General features: G+C 39.1%; 1 protein-coding gene across 1 annotated transcript; it reads left to right on the top strand.

The window, feature by feature from the left end:
* Positions 1 to 8,289: 8,289 nt before the first annotated feature.
* On the top strand, positions 8,290 to 17,049 carry FHL5 (four and a half LIM domains 5). The gene is made up of 5 exons (XM_008946321.1): positions 8,290 to 8,454; positions 10,685 to 10,859; positions 12,683 to 12,852; positions 15,453 to 15,639; positions 16,813 to 17,049. Exons 1-5 carry the CDS (start codon positions 8,296 to 8,298, stop codon positions 16,962 to 16,964), a joined length of 843 nt encoding a protein of 280 aa, XP_008944569.1. The 5' UTR covers positions 8,290 to 8,295; the 3' UTR covers positions 16,965 to 17,049.
* Positions 17,050 to 17,260: the final 211 nt, after the last annotated feature.

Below are 17,260 nucleotides of genomic sequence, written 5' to 3' on the forward strand. Positions count from 1 at the left end.
TTCGTGCTTCCAGCGTCTGACACCATCTAGTCAAACGACCTGCTTAAGCAGGATCACCTAGAGCAGATTGCCCAGCGCTATGTCCAGTCAGATTTCAAATATCTGCAAGGATGGAAGCTACACACCCTCTCTGGCCAACCTGTGCTAGTATTCAGCCACTCTCACAGAAAAAGGTTTTTCCTTCTGTTTTAGAGTCCCCTGTATTTCAATTTGTGTTCATTGTGTTTTCTTCTATCATTGGGCACCACTGAGAAGAGCACATCTTTCTCTTCTTCATTCCCTCCCTTCAGGTATTTATGCACATTGACAAGTACCTCTCTGAGCCTTTTCTCCTCCTGACTGAACACACCCAGCTCTTTCAGCCTTTCCTCACAGGAGGCATGCTCCAGTCCCTCATGTTTGTGGCCCTTTACTGTACTCTCTCCAGTAGCTCCGTATCTCTCTTGTACTGGGGAGCCCGGATCTGGACCCAGCACTACAGATGTGTCTCACTAGTGCTGAGCAGAGATGAAGGATCACTTCCCTCAATCTGCTGGCAATGCTTTTCCTAATGACCCACAAGGGCACATCATTGACTCATTTTCAACTTGGTGTTTCTGCAAAGCTGTTTTCCATCTGGTTGGCCTCCAGCATGTGCGGCTACTTGCAGTTATTCCTCACCAGAGGCAGGACTTTGCATCAACTCTTGCTGAACTTCATGAGGCTCCTCTCATCGTACTTTTTCAGCCTAGCGAGGTTCCTCTGGATGACAGGACACCCATCTGATGTATCAGCCACTCCTCCCAGTTCTGTGTCATCTGCCAGCTGTCCCGTCTTCAGGACATTAATGAAGATGTTGAACAGTACTGGTCCCAGTGTCAATCCCTGGGGTACCCAACTAATGACATTACTGTAACATTGTACCTAGGACTCACAAATTATTTCTCACCCACATCTTAGGCTTATGGCTGCTTTGCTTTTGGAACTGGGGCAGCTGAAGCTAATCAATTTAAAGCTATCTAAATGTCTTCCAAGTGTATAACTCACTAGCTAATTTGAGTACACTTTATCACATGGCCCTTTTGGAACAGGTACAATTCTCAAACTTGTTTCATGGTTGAATATAGAGAGTATGACTGAGAGCACTGTCAGGGTTGTACATGAAAAGGTACAGCAATGCACAGCTGAAATATTTCAAGGCTTCAGTTAATTCTATAAATCTGTCAGTAGTCCGAAAAGAATGGGCTCCATAACAAACACAGAAGAAAATTTTGGCTCTACCGAACTACATGAAAAGCTCTAAAAATTGTGAGTAAGAATGATCTGAGAATAATAAAAATTACCCAAGCCATAGCATTAACCTTTTATTTTTTTCCACGTATTGCTGCTGCTGAAGATACTGACAGCACCCAGGAATGTGAGCAGATGAAAAGGCTTTGTGTTCCTGGGTAATAGCCTGGGAGAGAGTTGAATCGATACCAGGCACTCCAAAGACAGTTTGTCTCTACTCACACACGGAGCTGCATTACTGAGCTGCTATACTGTTGATCAGCTGAGCTGCTCGTGTTCAGAATAACAGGCCCTGTTATTCTGGACTGGGAGCTCTGGACATCAGAGTAGTGGTTGTATTAAATGATGAATTACACTCCCTGGCTCTCATGTATTGATTCATTTAAAAAAAAATAAAAATCCAGTAAATAATCGAGGTTTAATTCTGTAGCCAGTTAGCAACTTTTCTGTCCCCTTCTTCCAAAAAAAAAAAAAAAAAAAAAAACACCACATCTTTCAGCTCCTATATTAGACATCCTTATTTCTGACCTCTAATTTTTTCTGTACAGTGGTTACTGTGATGGTATTTCATGAGCTTCACTAAAAGGCTTGCAATAGAAGAAGAATACCCATTAGGAAAGATGCACACAGAGCCATTAATTTGAATTTTGTCAACTAAATTGCTCAGGTTGATGATATTGGTAGCAAGCACAAGTTGTACTGAATAAGGTGGATGCTGCTGGTGAAAGTTCTGTGGATGAATCAGCAATGAGTGGTGTCCCTTGGAGGTCTGTATTTCAACCAGTATTAGTTAACATCTTCATCAGTGATATAGAGAGTGGGATCAAGGTCACTTTCAGCAAGTTTGAAGGTGACACCAAGGTGAGTGGTGTAGTTGACATGCCAGAGACACAGCATGCCATCCAGAGGTACCTAGACAAGCTCAGGAAGTGGGCTGATGTGAACCTCATGAGGTTCAACAAGACCAATACAAGGTCCTGCACCTGGGGCAACCCCCAGTAGCAATACAGGCTGGAGGATAAAGGGATTGAGAGCAACTCTGCAGAGAATTACTTGGGGTGTAAAAAAAATGGACATGAGCAAACAATATGCATTTACAACCCAGATACCCAACTGTATCCTGGGCAGCATCAAAAGAAGCATGGCCAGCAAGTCAAGGGAGGTGGTTCCCACCCTCTACTCCACTCTTCTGAGAGCCTTACCTGGAGTACTGCATCAAGCTCTGGAGTCCTCAACATAAGAAGGGCATGGACCTCTTGAAGTGTGTCCAGAGGAGAGCCACAAAAATGATCAGAAGTCTGGAACACCTCTCCTGTGAGAAAGGGCTGAGAGAGTTGGGGTTGTTCAGCCTGTAGAAATGGCTCCAAGAAGATGTTTTTGCAACCTTTCAGTACTTAAAGTGGGCTTATAAGAAAGTTTGGGACAGACTTTTTAGAAGGACGTGCTGTGATAAGACAAGGGGTGATGGTTTTAAAAAAAAAAAGAAGTGTGGATTCAGACTAGGTATAAGGAATAAATTTTTTACAATAAGCATAGTGAAACACTGGAACAAGTTGCCCAAAGAGGTGGTAGATGCCCCATTCCTGGAAACATTCAAGGTCAGGTTGGACAGGACTCTTACCAACCTGATTTAGGTGAAGATGTCCTTGCTTACTGCAGGAGGGGTTGGACCAGATGACATTTAAAAGTCTCTGAATCAAAACTGTTCTATGATTCTGTTAATTAAAGCAAATGCCTGGCTTGCCATTGAGGCAATGGAGCTAGACCATTCCAACCTACTCTGTGGCTAGTAAATAGAGTTTGAGGGACATAGGCTAGTCAAGTCTTTTCTGCAACAGCATTTTTGTATGTCTGCACCACTGCAGAGACTTAGCTGAGGTACTTTCACTGCTCTAATTTATCATCATTTGGGGTTTAGATATTATAAATTATGTTGTACTGGAATAAAGGAAGAATTTAGATGACTACACCAAATATTTGAGCTTGTATGGTGTAAGCAAAGCAGATAGCAATACCAATTAAGAAGAAAATTACAGAATTCCTGAGATGCTTGATCCCCTAAGCCAGAGCTCTTGTCCTTTTGGCTGGTGGTTGTAGGGTGTGCAAACACAGTACGATGCAGGATGGTGCAGTTACAGGATCAAACTCTAAACGAGTTGTTTTGCCTAGACAGCCCACCAAAACCTTTTCACTTGAAAAGGACCTTGAAACAGTATAGTCAGATTGTTATAGCACCATCCTGCTTGTCATCCATCCTGGCTGCTTAAAACAGAATAAATAAATAAGGTTTCTGGGTGTAGTGAGCATCCAGAGAAATCAAGAAAGTGATTTTTGAAATGAGGAAAAATTTCCTTGCAGAACTTTGTTTGAAACTTCTATTTATAAAGTAACAATATTCTCAGAATTTTTTCCTTCTAAATTATATTGTTGCCTTTGTAATACAGTTGAAACAATGAGTCACTAATATAGTTTGCAAATGTATATGATGAATTCTTCATCAGCTCAAAAAAAAAAAAGGGGAAGTGAAGTCAGCAAATTCATGCAAATACACAAAAGCACACTCCAAGATAAAAACATATTTCCTTGAAAATTAAGAAGTGCCTGGATGGCTTTTGGGGGTGTCCCCCTCATAATACTTCAAATTAATTTTCTTCTCCTTCCATGCTGTTGCAATGATTTATTTTGTCATCATTTTTCTTTCTTTATGGTTCTCTAATAGACAGGCTTATTACAATCATTGTATGTTCTTAAAGAAAAAGATTATGCCATTCAATGACAGGCTTGTTACATTGAGAAATAGTCCAACATTGCCATAAAGCAAAAGATGTAGTACTTCTATGTGTTTATATATACCCACATGCACATGTATATTCATTCCCTTCTAAATAATATTAATGTTTCTGGGCTTTTTATACTTATATAACATAAGGGGTATTAAGATATAGTTATGGAGAATAGCAAGATAAATTATTAAATTGTATATTACCATTGTGGCTGTGCTTTTTAGCTGCAGTGAGAAAACAAGCATTCCTTATAGTTACACATTTATCAGGTTTCACAAATTCACAACCATTTTCTTATGGCTTTCCTCACTGTTAAGTCTTTCAGTGCTCTGCATTTTATAGGAAACTATTTGACTCTATAGCAAGCCCCTCTCTGAATCTGTTGTAGCTAATTTCTATCTTAATCTGCTGGAACAGCAGGGAAACTAGCCAGCTCTGTTGTTTTATTTTCATCTGCTTTATAATTCATACAATGAGAGTGCTGCACTCTCAAATCTGACCCCAGGGACTCCAGTTGCAATATCCTCACATCCTTGGCAACATCTCTCTGCACCCCCTTGGTATATTCTAACACTACAAGTGATATTACTTTTCCATACCTACCAGATACATAAAAATCAACAGTATTTAGCTTTGTTCCAATTTATATAGCAATATCCTCTTTTCCCAAGGAATGAAGACATCACAGTCTTTCCCTGTGCCTAGGGCGTGAGTTAGCAGCTGGAATGCAGGAGTCAGCGTTTCATACCATGAGAGTGAGTAGCATCAGACCTCCAGAGATTTCTTAACTGACCTTCAAAACACAAAGTCTAGCTTCCAGCAAAGTTAAAGTAAACATATTTCTCTAGAGATTAGGATCAAAGCACAAGAAAAACATTCTACTTAACTACGTGGTGCTTGTACCATTACTTATTTACTGGAGCAAGGGTAAGCGGTGCTGGGGGAGATGAGATTCACGTTTTTTGATGCCTTGTCTAACAGTAAAACTAGTTTGCAAAAGTTACCCAGACCTTTGCCAGGATATTAGCAAAAATCATCGTTCTTTTTCATACCATCACTGCTTCATTCCCAAATATGGTCTCATGGTCAAACTCTGACGCATCTCAGAAACAAAGCCTTGGGCAACTTGGAGCATTTTACTAGAGGAGCAGCTCAGGGACACCCCCAGGCTTTGACTCTGGTCTTGGGGGTACTCAATGTTTTCAAGCAACTACTGTCATCTGTAAAATGAGTAATAACACTTTGCTCCCATATTCATATAGGGGTTTAGGATAATTATATTACAAATCCAGAAATTTGGTTATTACACTAGGAGGTCTTGTCTATGCACATAACCCAGGCTTTGTGCAACAGACTGGCCTCCTGGAGAAAAACAAAAATAATAATCACAAAAACCACATTTTAGAGAAAATTGTTGAATTGTTGAGTTTTTGATAACTTAAAACCCTATTTTTTGTAAAAACCTAGCATGGAAGAAATGAGGCTCTGGGGAAATCATATCACACTCTATAACTACCTGAAAGGAAGTTGAGGCAAGGTGAGGGTCAGTCTGTTCTCCCAAGTAACAAGAGATAGGACAAGAGGAAATAGACTCATGTTGCACCAGGGAAGGTTGGTACTGGATGTCTTTTCTTCACCAAGTTTTGTTAAGCATTGGAACACACTGCCCACGCAAGTGGTGGAGTCACCATCCCTGGAGGTATTTAAAACATGTGTAGATGTGACACCTAGGGACTTTTTTTTAGTGGTGACCTCTCAGTGCTGTGTTAATGTTTGGACTTGATCTTAAGGTCTCTTCCAACCAAAACAATTCTGTGATTCTATGATTGTATTCATATTCATTAGATTGAAAAAGCAGAGTTTTATCTGCAGATATCAGAAGCCGTTTATTGGTAATAAAAAGCACTATAAGTAATGTTAAGTTCTTCACACATGCTCTGTTTAGATTTTGCTGTTGCCACTGTTTGGCTGAGATAAAACTGTGTTAGGGAGCTGAGGTACTGATTCAACAGGGAGGAGATCAGAAAGGTGGTTGACTCAGGGTTACCCTCAGAGGCAGTTCATAACTCTGATTCCCACAAAAAAAAGAATGTGAATTCCTCTGAAAATAAGTTCAACCCTGTCCTATAACCTTGACTATGGAGCCCAGTTAACCGCAAACATTCTTTGTCTCCCTTGCAACTAATTTATACTGTTTCTCCAATGCAGACAAAAATGAGCAAAACTTACCTTGATTTTGCTGATTACTTTGCAGTGGTTGTCCACCCAACACAATGTGCTGTGTCTGGTTTTTATATGACATGTTTAAATGTACACACTGATGTGTGATGAACAAAAGTTCAGAGTCAAGCCCTCTTATACTATTATTATAATGATATCACATAAAACACATCTGTAATATTTTCAAGCAAGCATATTTCCCACTGATCTGAGTTGTAGATTATTTGATTTCCTTTCTACACCCTGTCTTGGCTAGCACAAAGATTTAGGGCAGTCAGAAATACAGTAAATGGACTCAAAAGATTTTCAATTTACAGGAACAACAGGTCTTCCATAATTTGTACCAAACAATCAAGTCACCACTTTTGGTCTGAGATAAGCATTGTAGCCTTTCTCCCTATCACCTTTTCTCTGTCTTACTACTTCCCTCTAGGAAGAGATTAATAAATGCCTGTCCTTATGCATTGGTGCCAGTGGTGACCTGCAATAATTGTTCTCACAGTTTAAACAATCATTTTGGATTACATTTCACAAAGCAAAAACCCAGAAAAAAGATGAAATGCCTTTTTAAAACTGAACCACGGATGTCAGACAGGCAGGAAGGGTATAAAAACAAGCAAGAGGGAGTAACTCCAAATGGACTAGTTGTTAAGCTCTGTCATGGTTACAGACTCCCTCGAATCTTGTTCTTCATACGCCGCTCCTCCTTACTCTCAGACTTTATATCTGGTTAAGATAAACTAATTTGTGCTGTTATTCAAAGTGCAAAGATTTCAGCTGCCCAAAGTCAGATATAAGTGTTTTGGGAGACCTTCCTGGTTAATCTCAAGTCTTCTAAAAATTATGATTGCTGCTGCTGGCTGCAGCTGCACTCAATGAGTTTAATGAAGAGTGCAAGCCAATGAGTCCAGCAGATGCTTCTGGGTTTGCTTCACTGGGAACTTTCTGGATTCTTCCTCCTTCATTCCCAGGAATCAAGACCCAATTTTAGCAAAGTGCTGATGATCCAACCAGCAACAAGTTGATTGAAATAAGTCTTCATTTCCACAATCCCTAAAACATTCAGCACTGCAGATCTGTAAGCAGCTGAGGTTTGAATGCTTATCCAAGTCTTTTTAGCCTGGAAAAATGAAGGATGGGGAATGCATAGAATTGTCTCTCTACAGATTTGTGGTATTTCCTGCACTTGTCTGGCACAGAAACGTAATCCGTCTCACAGGATTTTGGCACTGCCAATATGGAATCTGGCAGTACAGAAATATGTAAGAAACTAGTCTTCTCCAGTAACAACAAGGGAAACTTTGACTTACGATTTTGTGTTATGATTTAGTTAACTTCTTTTTATATTTTGCTCTTCTGCTATCCAAGGGCATTTGTGCCACCATACATTGTCACCAAATGTTAGCAGCACAGCTGGGATTATGCAAAAAACACCCCTATAGTTTGGAGTCCCTTGTTTTCCTTCTCTTTGGCCAGATAGAGGTGGGGGTATTTGGAAAACAGGAAAATTTGGAGCAAAAAGACAGGAATGGCAGGAGAAAGCCAGGTACACTCTACAGAAGTGCTTGCCATTTCTCCTTGGTCGTTATCTCCATTTCTCCTTTTATGTCCTCAACTGGATTAATTTTTGAGCTATTGCTTCTACCTCCATTTCCTGATTTCTGGGTAAACCGTGCCTCACAATCCAGTACATAATGCCAGTAGCTGCATATAGAGAATGTGAAGATGGCTTCATTTTCGGCTATCTGACCTATCATTGGAAGTACCATTAGATTAAGCTGAAGTAACCTACTTGCTCCCCATTACGTAGGTAACACAATACACAGTATATGTTGTTAAAGACTAACATTTTGTTATGGAACAGTCCATCATGAGAAATCCAGAGCACTGAAAACGACCAAGAAACACCTGTCCTAACTTTCACAGGTAAAGCAGTGTTACTTGTTATTTGAGCAAGCAAATGGTCATCCCAGAATTACATGATTTTTCCATCTTCCCAGATCACATGGAGAACCCCACCAGAATGACCAGCAATCTCACAGACTGCCGTTATTGCCTGCAGTCACTTCATGGAAGGAAGTATGCATTAAAAGAAGAAAATGCTTATTGCATTACATGTTATGACAGCCTGTTTGCTAACCCCTGTGAAGAGTGCAAGCAACCTATTGAGTGTGATTCCAAGGTAAAAATTTAGCTTTCACTTCTTGGTCTTTGCTAAATTATACACAAATCCCATTTCTTTAATAGCAGACTATATTGAACCCACTGCATACCCCTGAGGATACTCCTCCCTTCGGTGAGGAGACCTCAGCACAGCCATTGCACATCCACACACAACAGACAGAAAGTGCTATTTTTTTTCCCCGAGTAGGAAAGGTCTAGGGCTTACAGATTGGAAAATCTGCACATACCTACACCTCAAACATACATCAACGCTGTGGTGTATATGTGGACCACAACTAGACTCCACCTATCACTTCTAGTCCTTCACTGGCTGCAGAGAGGGATGCTGGTGTAATTCAGTGGATCAGGTTGAATGAAACTTTGGAATTTCTGAGATATCCATTGAAACAAATATTTTGAGTACTGGATAAGTTACTCTCACTGTAGGTGTTGACATGCAGATTCCAAGCTGAAAAGAAACCATGCTTATAATTTGAGTTGTCTTTTGGACATTAAATATATTTTAATCTTAATTCTGTGCTTACCTTGCTGTTCTTACAGATGGTGTGTTAGTGGCAGTGTTTCTGAGCTTGGCTTTCCTTTCACCTTTCCCCTCTAATTAATAGTATGAGTTCCTCTGTGGTCTTTGACAGGGTTTCCAGTACCCCATAATTCAATTTAATGCCTGAACATCTTTCTTTGAATTTTAAGTTCAGAAAAAAAACTCTCAAAATGCCTTTGTTTTGCCAAGTTCAGTATATAGTGCTCACCTTCTCCCCAAGCTTACTTTGCCTAGATGCTTTTAAAATAAAAGGTCAGAAAGTTATTAAAATAAGCCTGTTGGGAGGCCTCCTTGGCCAAAGCACTTCACGGTTTTCAAAGCACATTGTCTGAATACAGCTCGGTACTGTAGAGGAATCATCCAAGGAAAATGCTGATTTGGACAAAGACATTTCTCAAACTCTCATCAGCACTTTTCAACAGCAAACTTCTACACACAGCACCAGTCAGGGTCACCTGGAGAACATGTGCTCTGAGCTCACTAATTCACATTTCAAATTGAAAATTAAGTAGGTGGCAGGACTGTTGTTGTCAGATATGATTAATGAAAAGTCATGTCTTTGGACTGAGTGGAAGGAAAAACTGGGAGAAAAAGCAGGAGTAACGAGAGAGGAGTGCAACCAGTCAGAGTCAGCTAGAAAAGTGTCTCACAGATCTAGAGCTAGTTGTCCTACCTCTGCCAGTGTGCTAGAGCTTGGCTCTCTTCCTCTCCTTCTTATCCAGTCTTTGCCTCAGGCTGCTCTGGGGCAATAGCCTAATTTCTACAAGGTTCAGAGAGCTAAGTAAAGCAAATAAAAAAGGTAAGCACTCAGCACTTCCTGAAAAGAAGCACAGTATTTATTTAATTTTTAACACTTTAAAGGGTGGGGATCTGACAAAGGGGAAAAATGAGATTGGTTTTATGAGTAAGGAGCACAGAAAGTCACAAAGGAGACCTGGAAGAATCTGTTTTATTTTTTAAGGGGGAGAGAGCAGTGGGTGCATTTTTGCCTCCTTTTTTTTAATCCTGGAAAAATAAAGTCTGTTCGCTCTTTTTTTGGAATTCTTAGTCATGGTCTAGTACATACACTGTTAGCTTTTTCTTTCCTTAAGCCTGCTGAGTCTTAAATGTTTTTCTGACAAGCTTTTAAGAGGAGATATATTAGCTGTAAACAAAAGCAATATTTTTTTTAAATAGTCTTCCTAAGAATCATTTTTTCTCAATGAGAATTTAATTGCTTGCTTCCTAAAAATTATTATTATTTTTAGTGTTATGTAGTGTCAGCTGGAAGAAAAACTAGTAACATTAAAAAACACAAGAGGTTCATTTCAAAGTCTGTAGAGAATACACTTCTTGTCAGGTGGCCTGTGCACATTAAAAATGTTGACCTCTTGTTTCCCCTTGAAGGCTAACTCTAAGATATAAAACAATTCTTCCAGTAAAAACATCTCTGATGTTACATAAGGAAGGACTATTGCCTGTGCCAAAGCAGCTTCTAATGACCTTTGCAAGAGATCTATAAAATATACCAAGGCAGTGACATAGAGTATTTATACACCTCTGAGCACACCTCCCACTGGATATACATGTCATCTCTTCAAGCTGCCATTGCAATGCTCTCTATTTTTCACTTTATTTCTGGGAGAGGGTAATGAATGAAAACACTGTGAAGAAATGTCTTCATTAACATTGACTTACTTTTTCTAAGGATCTGGCCTACAAAGGCCGCCACTGGCATGAGAGGTGCTTCAAGTGTGCCAAATGTAGTCGCTCGTTGGTGGAGAAACCATTTGCTGCCAAAGATGAGGTCTTGCTGTGTACAGAATGCTACTCTGATGAGTATTCATCAAAATGTTTCCACTGCCAGAGGACCATTATGCCTGGTAAGACAACAGGGATCCTTCAGTGAAAAATGGAACTGCACTTTTAACTACACCCACAGCCTTGCATAACTAAGCTCCAAGGCTGTTGATTTTCAGAGAAACTTTCAGGCGACTACTTCCCTGTGTATAGCACCCTCCCAGCAGTGAGGAGAGAGGACAGACATATCTCTAGTCTAGCACTGAGAGGGCTTATGAATCCTTACAAGTCCCTAATTTTTGGAATAGGGGACTACCTTCAATGCTTGAAACTTTTACACATCATGTGTATAACTCCAAGTACCAGCAGCAATCTGTCTGCCGTGGCCTCATGACTGTTAGTTTGGAAATCTTTAGCCAATGACATCAGTAAATATGTCAGTAACACAGGAATTTTTTTTTCAGTAGATCTTAATGCCAGATCAGTAAGATCTGGGCTGTGCAGAATTGTTAGTATAAATACTAGGTTACTAATGTCATGGTTCAACCTGTGACATTGATTTGTACTTTTAAAGTTTATTTCCTTTTCATTACAGACAAAAACTGTATTAGTGGAAATAAATGTTGTAACAATATTGTTGTGTTCAGTTTAAGAATGACATACTGCTTAAATCTTATATATTTTAAAAAACTGTTGTCTAATAAACATGTCTTACTAGATGTGATGAGAATAGTACTAGAATTTTCTTGGGTTTGCATTATTATCCTCCAGTGTATATCCACCTTGCAGATTTTGCCCCAGAGTCTACAGGACTAAATCCTTGCAGCAAGTGGTGATGATAAGGGTATCAGTACATGCACAGAAGCGAAGTGGCAGAGGAATGCCAACCAGATTCTAAATCATTAAACTCTTCATCACCAGCTTGCTAGCACTGTGTTGAAAAGGCCCAGTAATTCACTGAAAATGACAGCGAAGTCAGCCTTCTGATCCCTGAGAGGAAGCTGCAAACCTTTTATGTTTAAACAACAAGTAGACCCACTCTCTCTCTTCACTAGACCCACAGCCCAGGAAACAGGTATTGTGGGATTAATCCATTAATCAACAATTCTCTTCTTAAATGGAAAGGATGGTATAGCGCTTGGCGCCTCTTTTTGCAGTCTGGTGCTACCAGCAGGAGGGAAAGTTATGGTGGTGAGCTACTGGAAAAATAATTTTCAGATGTATATGCATATCTTAGACTTGCACATCAATCTGAAGGTACACAGGGTACCAGTACACAGAGCTAAGAGCTCTGATAAACTCTTCTATCAGCCATTTAATGAGTGACTTTCTATCCCTGTGCTGTAACAAAAACATCTAGTTAAACATGATAAAAAGAACTCTTGATCTAAGACAGAAGTGATGAGCTATAGGAAGAGGTAGTGTGCTTTATCACAGAAAAGACAGTTACTTTCAAAAATTTGCCAGATTAAGCTGAATAAGTGAAGGATCCTTATTTTAAGTAAGACCAAAGACAGGACATTAATAGATGTACAAAAATTCCAAGAATTTAAACTTTAATTTATAAAAGCACTGTGTATCTGAATGTTAACACTGAGCTGAGCAGCCTGACAGAACATTAGCAACTGAAGTGTCCCAGAGAAGTAACCCTAAAAGATTCATGTAAGGACAGACTCTAACAATCACAGCTTAGGCAATTTAGCATGTCCTTTGCCAGGTGATCATATGGGGCTTAATGTGCTCTTGAAACTTCAAGTACATACTTGGAAATTCCATTAAATTGAGGATAAGTGCTTTCTTGAGTAATCCAACACTGAGCAGATTAAAAACAAGAGTACTCCTGACATTTAAAACTTGTGTTACGAAACTATATCTGGAGAGATTGTTTGCTTTGGATTTTTTGCAGGTTCACGTAAAATAGAATTTAAGGGAAGTTCCTGGCATGAATCCTGTTTTGTTTGTCAGTATTGCCAGCAACCGCTGGGAACGAAGCCGTTGATCACCAAGGACAATGAGAATTACTGCGTGCCCTGTTTTGAGAAGCAATTTGCTCACCATTGCCACTCTTGTAAGAAGGTAATTAAATATACAGAGGAAAAATTGCCCTAATGGGACAGTATCACTCATGGGGGAAGGGGCTGGATCACATAATATGTCTGGTGAACTAAGAGTAAAAGCAGAATCTTCCTTTAGCATCAAACTCTGAAAGCCAGCTACAACAGGGTCTGCTGGGTCTCTAGTAAATACTATTCTAAGTCTGATTGAATTAATAAGCTTATTTCAAATATAAACAAATACTTTGAGGTTCTTTTGTTATTGATTATCAAAAGTTGAATTTTTCACTGTTACATAAAACAGTTTTCCCAGTAATAGCTGAATTTGCCTTTATAAATATTCCTCCATTTATATTTTGTGCATAAATACATATAAATATATCCAAATACATTTTTCACATATACTCACATGCATAATAAGCCAAAAGCATCCACAGTCTTGCCTGGTTTTTCTTTAAATATATCAGGAAATAATTAGATTAATTAATATTCAATTGAGATAATACTCATGAAGGGTTTCACTGCATCAATACATGATGCTTCCTCTTTGGGTATCAGAAAGCTTGATTTCAAATGAGTTTTTATTTTTCCCTCTAAATGCAAACAAATCAATTCATACCTCCCTCAATTTCTCACATTTTAAAATTGTCTTGGGTTGATTAAAACTGTTCTTAGGGAATGTTTTAAGCTGTTTTTTACAGGAAAACGTAACTTATTCTTTAGTATCTGTACTACTCTAGAAACCAAAATTTTTTTTCACTTCACCAAATAACTTAGAATTACTGTAATTATTTAGTGTTTATCTGCAAACCTCTGACAAAAGCTTTTAGTTTAAGAAAAATCTGCTGCCTGATTATTTAAGTGGTTAAACTTTAGAAAGTACTTTTATTTATTCCCATGTCTTCTGCTGACCACTTGCACAGAATATTATCATAAATGGGCAGACCAGCAGCCAAACTCCTCCCTCCTCTACCACATCACCCACCAGAGATCCAAAGCACCAGACAACCAGAGGGAGGAACAAGTCAATGCACTCACTCACTGTGAAGTATGTGAAGAAGGGAACAAGCTGGCCAAGGAACCATGCTGTGGGAGATGGAACCAGCCAGGCAATGAGTTCAGTTGTGTAGTAGTTTCCCAGACAGAAATTCATGAATTTGCTCTGCCATCCTCAGAACTCCACTTGCTGTGAAGAGTCAGAGAGCCCTTTCAGGAACCAGAATCCTCACACACTGTGTAGACTACCTCTACCTCCTCCTCCTCTTATAGAAGTGGCTTCTTTCCCCACCTCCAAGTTAATGTGGAAGGTGGGGGCACCTGGTGGTGATCTCCTAATCAGTTCCCACCCAAGGCTGGCCAGACCCTGGGTGAAAACCAGTCAGGAGGGTCTTTCTTGCCTGGTTGTGGATGTCATCCACATGCCAAACCTCATTCAGGGCTGGGGGTTTAAACCCCTGCACTTCACCATGTCACTACATCTAGCCTTTAAATTGCAATAAACCATCACATGGCAAATAAAGTCATTCTGTTCTATGTTTGTTAGAGGCATTGAGGTTATCAGCATTTATGTGAAATAATCAGGATTTGCCTAAAAATTCTAGGTCTGCGAAGAGTCCCTCTACATAACAGCTAAACCAACTTTACTACTTAAATCTACATCAGTTCCCATAAATAAGAATCGAGCTCAAAGAGATTATATTGCCAAACCTGAGTCCTGAATTTTGTGCCAGAGATTCTGCAATTTTAATGGAAAAACAAATGAGAGTTGGAAGTAGCCTAATACAGGAATGCTAAGGGCATTGGGTGCTGTTTAATGTTGTTTAATTACCCATATCACCCAGTATTATTCTTAATTTCTCTGAAACTGTATTCCCTAGAGAAATTTAATTTTCTCCAACTTTTTCTCCTCCTGTTCCAAATATATTCATTCATTCACTGTCCTGCATATGACACTATCTTACAACTCATCTTCATCTCTGCAGAAATTCCTCTATACATTCTCTCACTTCTGGGAAACCAACTCTTTACTACAAATATGGAAGCCATAGAGCAACTGGAAATAACCAGTGGAGAGCTGTGAGTGAGTTGCAGGGAATGAGAAGGTTGATGATGCTGATAGACACCGTTTTGTCTTCTTCTGCCAGGGTGGATATTCTTCCTGTCTCACTTCTGCTATTTAATGTCTTTCTTCCTATTGAAATTACTGTTTCAGTTGTGAAATGTCAAAATGCCAGTTCCAGCTGGAGATTAGTAATAATCTCAGCATCAATTCTCTCATCCACTGTCCATCACAGAGAATTGCTTTTCTGAGAGCATGCCTGATTTTAAGCCTTTATTCGCATGTATAACAGAGAAATTTTATAAGAAGCTAACCTGTTTATTACAAACCATGACATTATCCTGTGATAGAAAATTGAAAATAATGAACCAGTGGCATGTTCAGATCAACTGCAGTTAGCAGAGTTGACTTTTCAGATGAAAAACAGTTGATGTGTCCGCACTCTGTTTTCTTGTGCATATGGAAAGAGAGAAAACAACTGGAAGAATTTATGAAGGATTGGATAATCCTTCATGACTCACACCTTTGTTTCATTTCTTTGTCCTTGTTTGTCAATACATTAGGTAATAACTTCTGGAGGTGTGACCTACCATGACCAGCCTTGGCATAAAGAATGCTTTGTGTGTGCTGGGTGTAAAACCCAGCTGTGTGGACAACGGTTTATTTCCAAAGACGAGTATCCATACTGTGTAGACTGTTTCAGCAAATTGTATGCTAAGAAGTGTGCTGTTTGCAAGAAACCTATTACAGGTGAGTGTCATCTTCTAGAGGGGACTAGACACTGATAAATAATCAGTCTCCTCTCAAAGCAGGCCTTTACTTTAGAAAATAGCATTAAAAATAGTCCCATCTTAATGAAAAACTGAAGGATTTGGCTACTAGAGAGACACTCTTTTCATATGTAATGTATCCTGCTAGGACATACTGATCACATATTTTCCCTAACTGCTGAGGAGTTTTATGTGCCAAAAAGAGTCCCCCCTTTGTTTTATTTAGTGCTTTCTGCCCTAAAAATTAATCCTTTAAGAAGATAAGAAAAGTCATTTTTTGGCTTTTCCCAAGGACAGCACGCAGAAGTCTCTCGTGTCTGTGATTTCCTCAGCTTTGTTTTTAAATGAAAATGTGATCAAACTGGATATAAATTTACTGCCTGTGGTAAGGTACACCTGTCAAATTAGAAGGGTTGCCAAATGCAACAAAGCTCTGTTGCATGCATCCTTGTGTACTCAGATGATTCATAATTAGACATATATGTCACTAATCTACAATATCTGGAGTTGTCTGAGAGCATTTGCTGGTGTTCTGCATTGTAATTCTATGATATGTGGACTCAGTTCTTGAAAAGTACTGCCTGGTTGTTACAGGTGCATGCTGCATATGTAAGAGTACAAAGAAAATTATAAATAATCAAATGGGCATGATTTTACAAAAAGAAAATTCAAAAGACTTCAAACCCAACCCCTTCCTGGTAGTTTATTTCAGAAACTCTTGTTTGAAACTCTGTGATCTGGTAATTTCTGAAAGACTCCATCTTGTAGAAAATTAGGTGGAAATAATTAAATTACACTCAGTGCTGTATAGCAACTGTACATAACAAAACATTGCAAATAATTTGCATGAGAGTTTGTTGGGAAGCAACAAACCTGAATGGATATTCTGATAAACACGTTCTGTTCAGAGTTCAGAATGGGATATATGGAAAACAAGCAAGTGATTCGTGGCTTTGCTTAAAACATTTCTCACTGTATTTTATTTTTTTCTTCGATTTAGCCAACCAAGGATTTTTTCACACTATGCCCTTTTGTTCATTTATTTGTTTCCTATATGAACAACCTGATCACACATCAGAAAACAATCTGTGGCAGTTTGGAACCATGTCCAGAAATACTGGATTCACATCTTCTTTCTCATAATCTCTTTCAGCGCTCGGAGGTGCCAAATTTATTTCATTTGAGGAGCGCCAATGGCATGGGGAGTGCTTTAACTGTGCTAAATGCTCTGTCTCACTGGTGGGCCAGGGATTCCTCACTCGACAGGACGATGTCCTTTGTCATGAATGTGGCTCTGCTTCGTAGTTCTGTGGAGAACTGTACAGCTGCATTATTCTCACTCTGAAAGAATGTACTTCATTACTCTGCAGTAAGAAAATGTTGTAAAAGGTATAACAGTTATTCAGTCATTCAAGTAACTTTCCAACAGCAGTTTAATTCTATCATAGTTCTCAATTGCTTATAAAAATTGTTAAACAGCCTCAATAATGGCTAATAAAATAATGCAGAAAAGATTTCTATATAATTTAAAGCTAACTGCTGTATGTTTCTCCTTGTAACACACTGCGCTCTGCTGTTAGAAGCTTAAAAATTTCCAAATT

This window comes from Merops nubicus, unplaced genomic scaffold (assembly GCF_000691845.1).
Source record: "Merops nubicus isolate BGI_N331 unplaced genomic scaffold, ASM69184v1 scaffold2468, whole genome shotgun sequence".
NCBI classification, from domain to species: domain Eukaryota; kingdom Metazoa; phylum Chordata; class Aves; order Coraciiformes; family Meropidae; genus Merops; species Merops nubicus.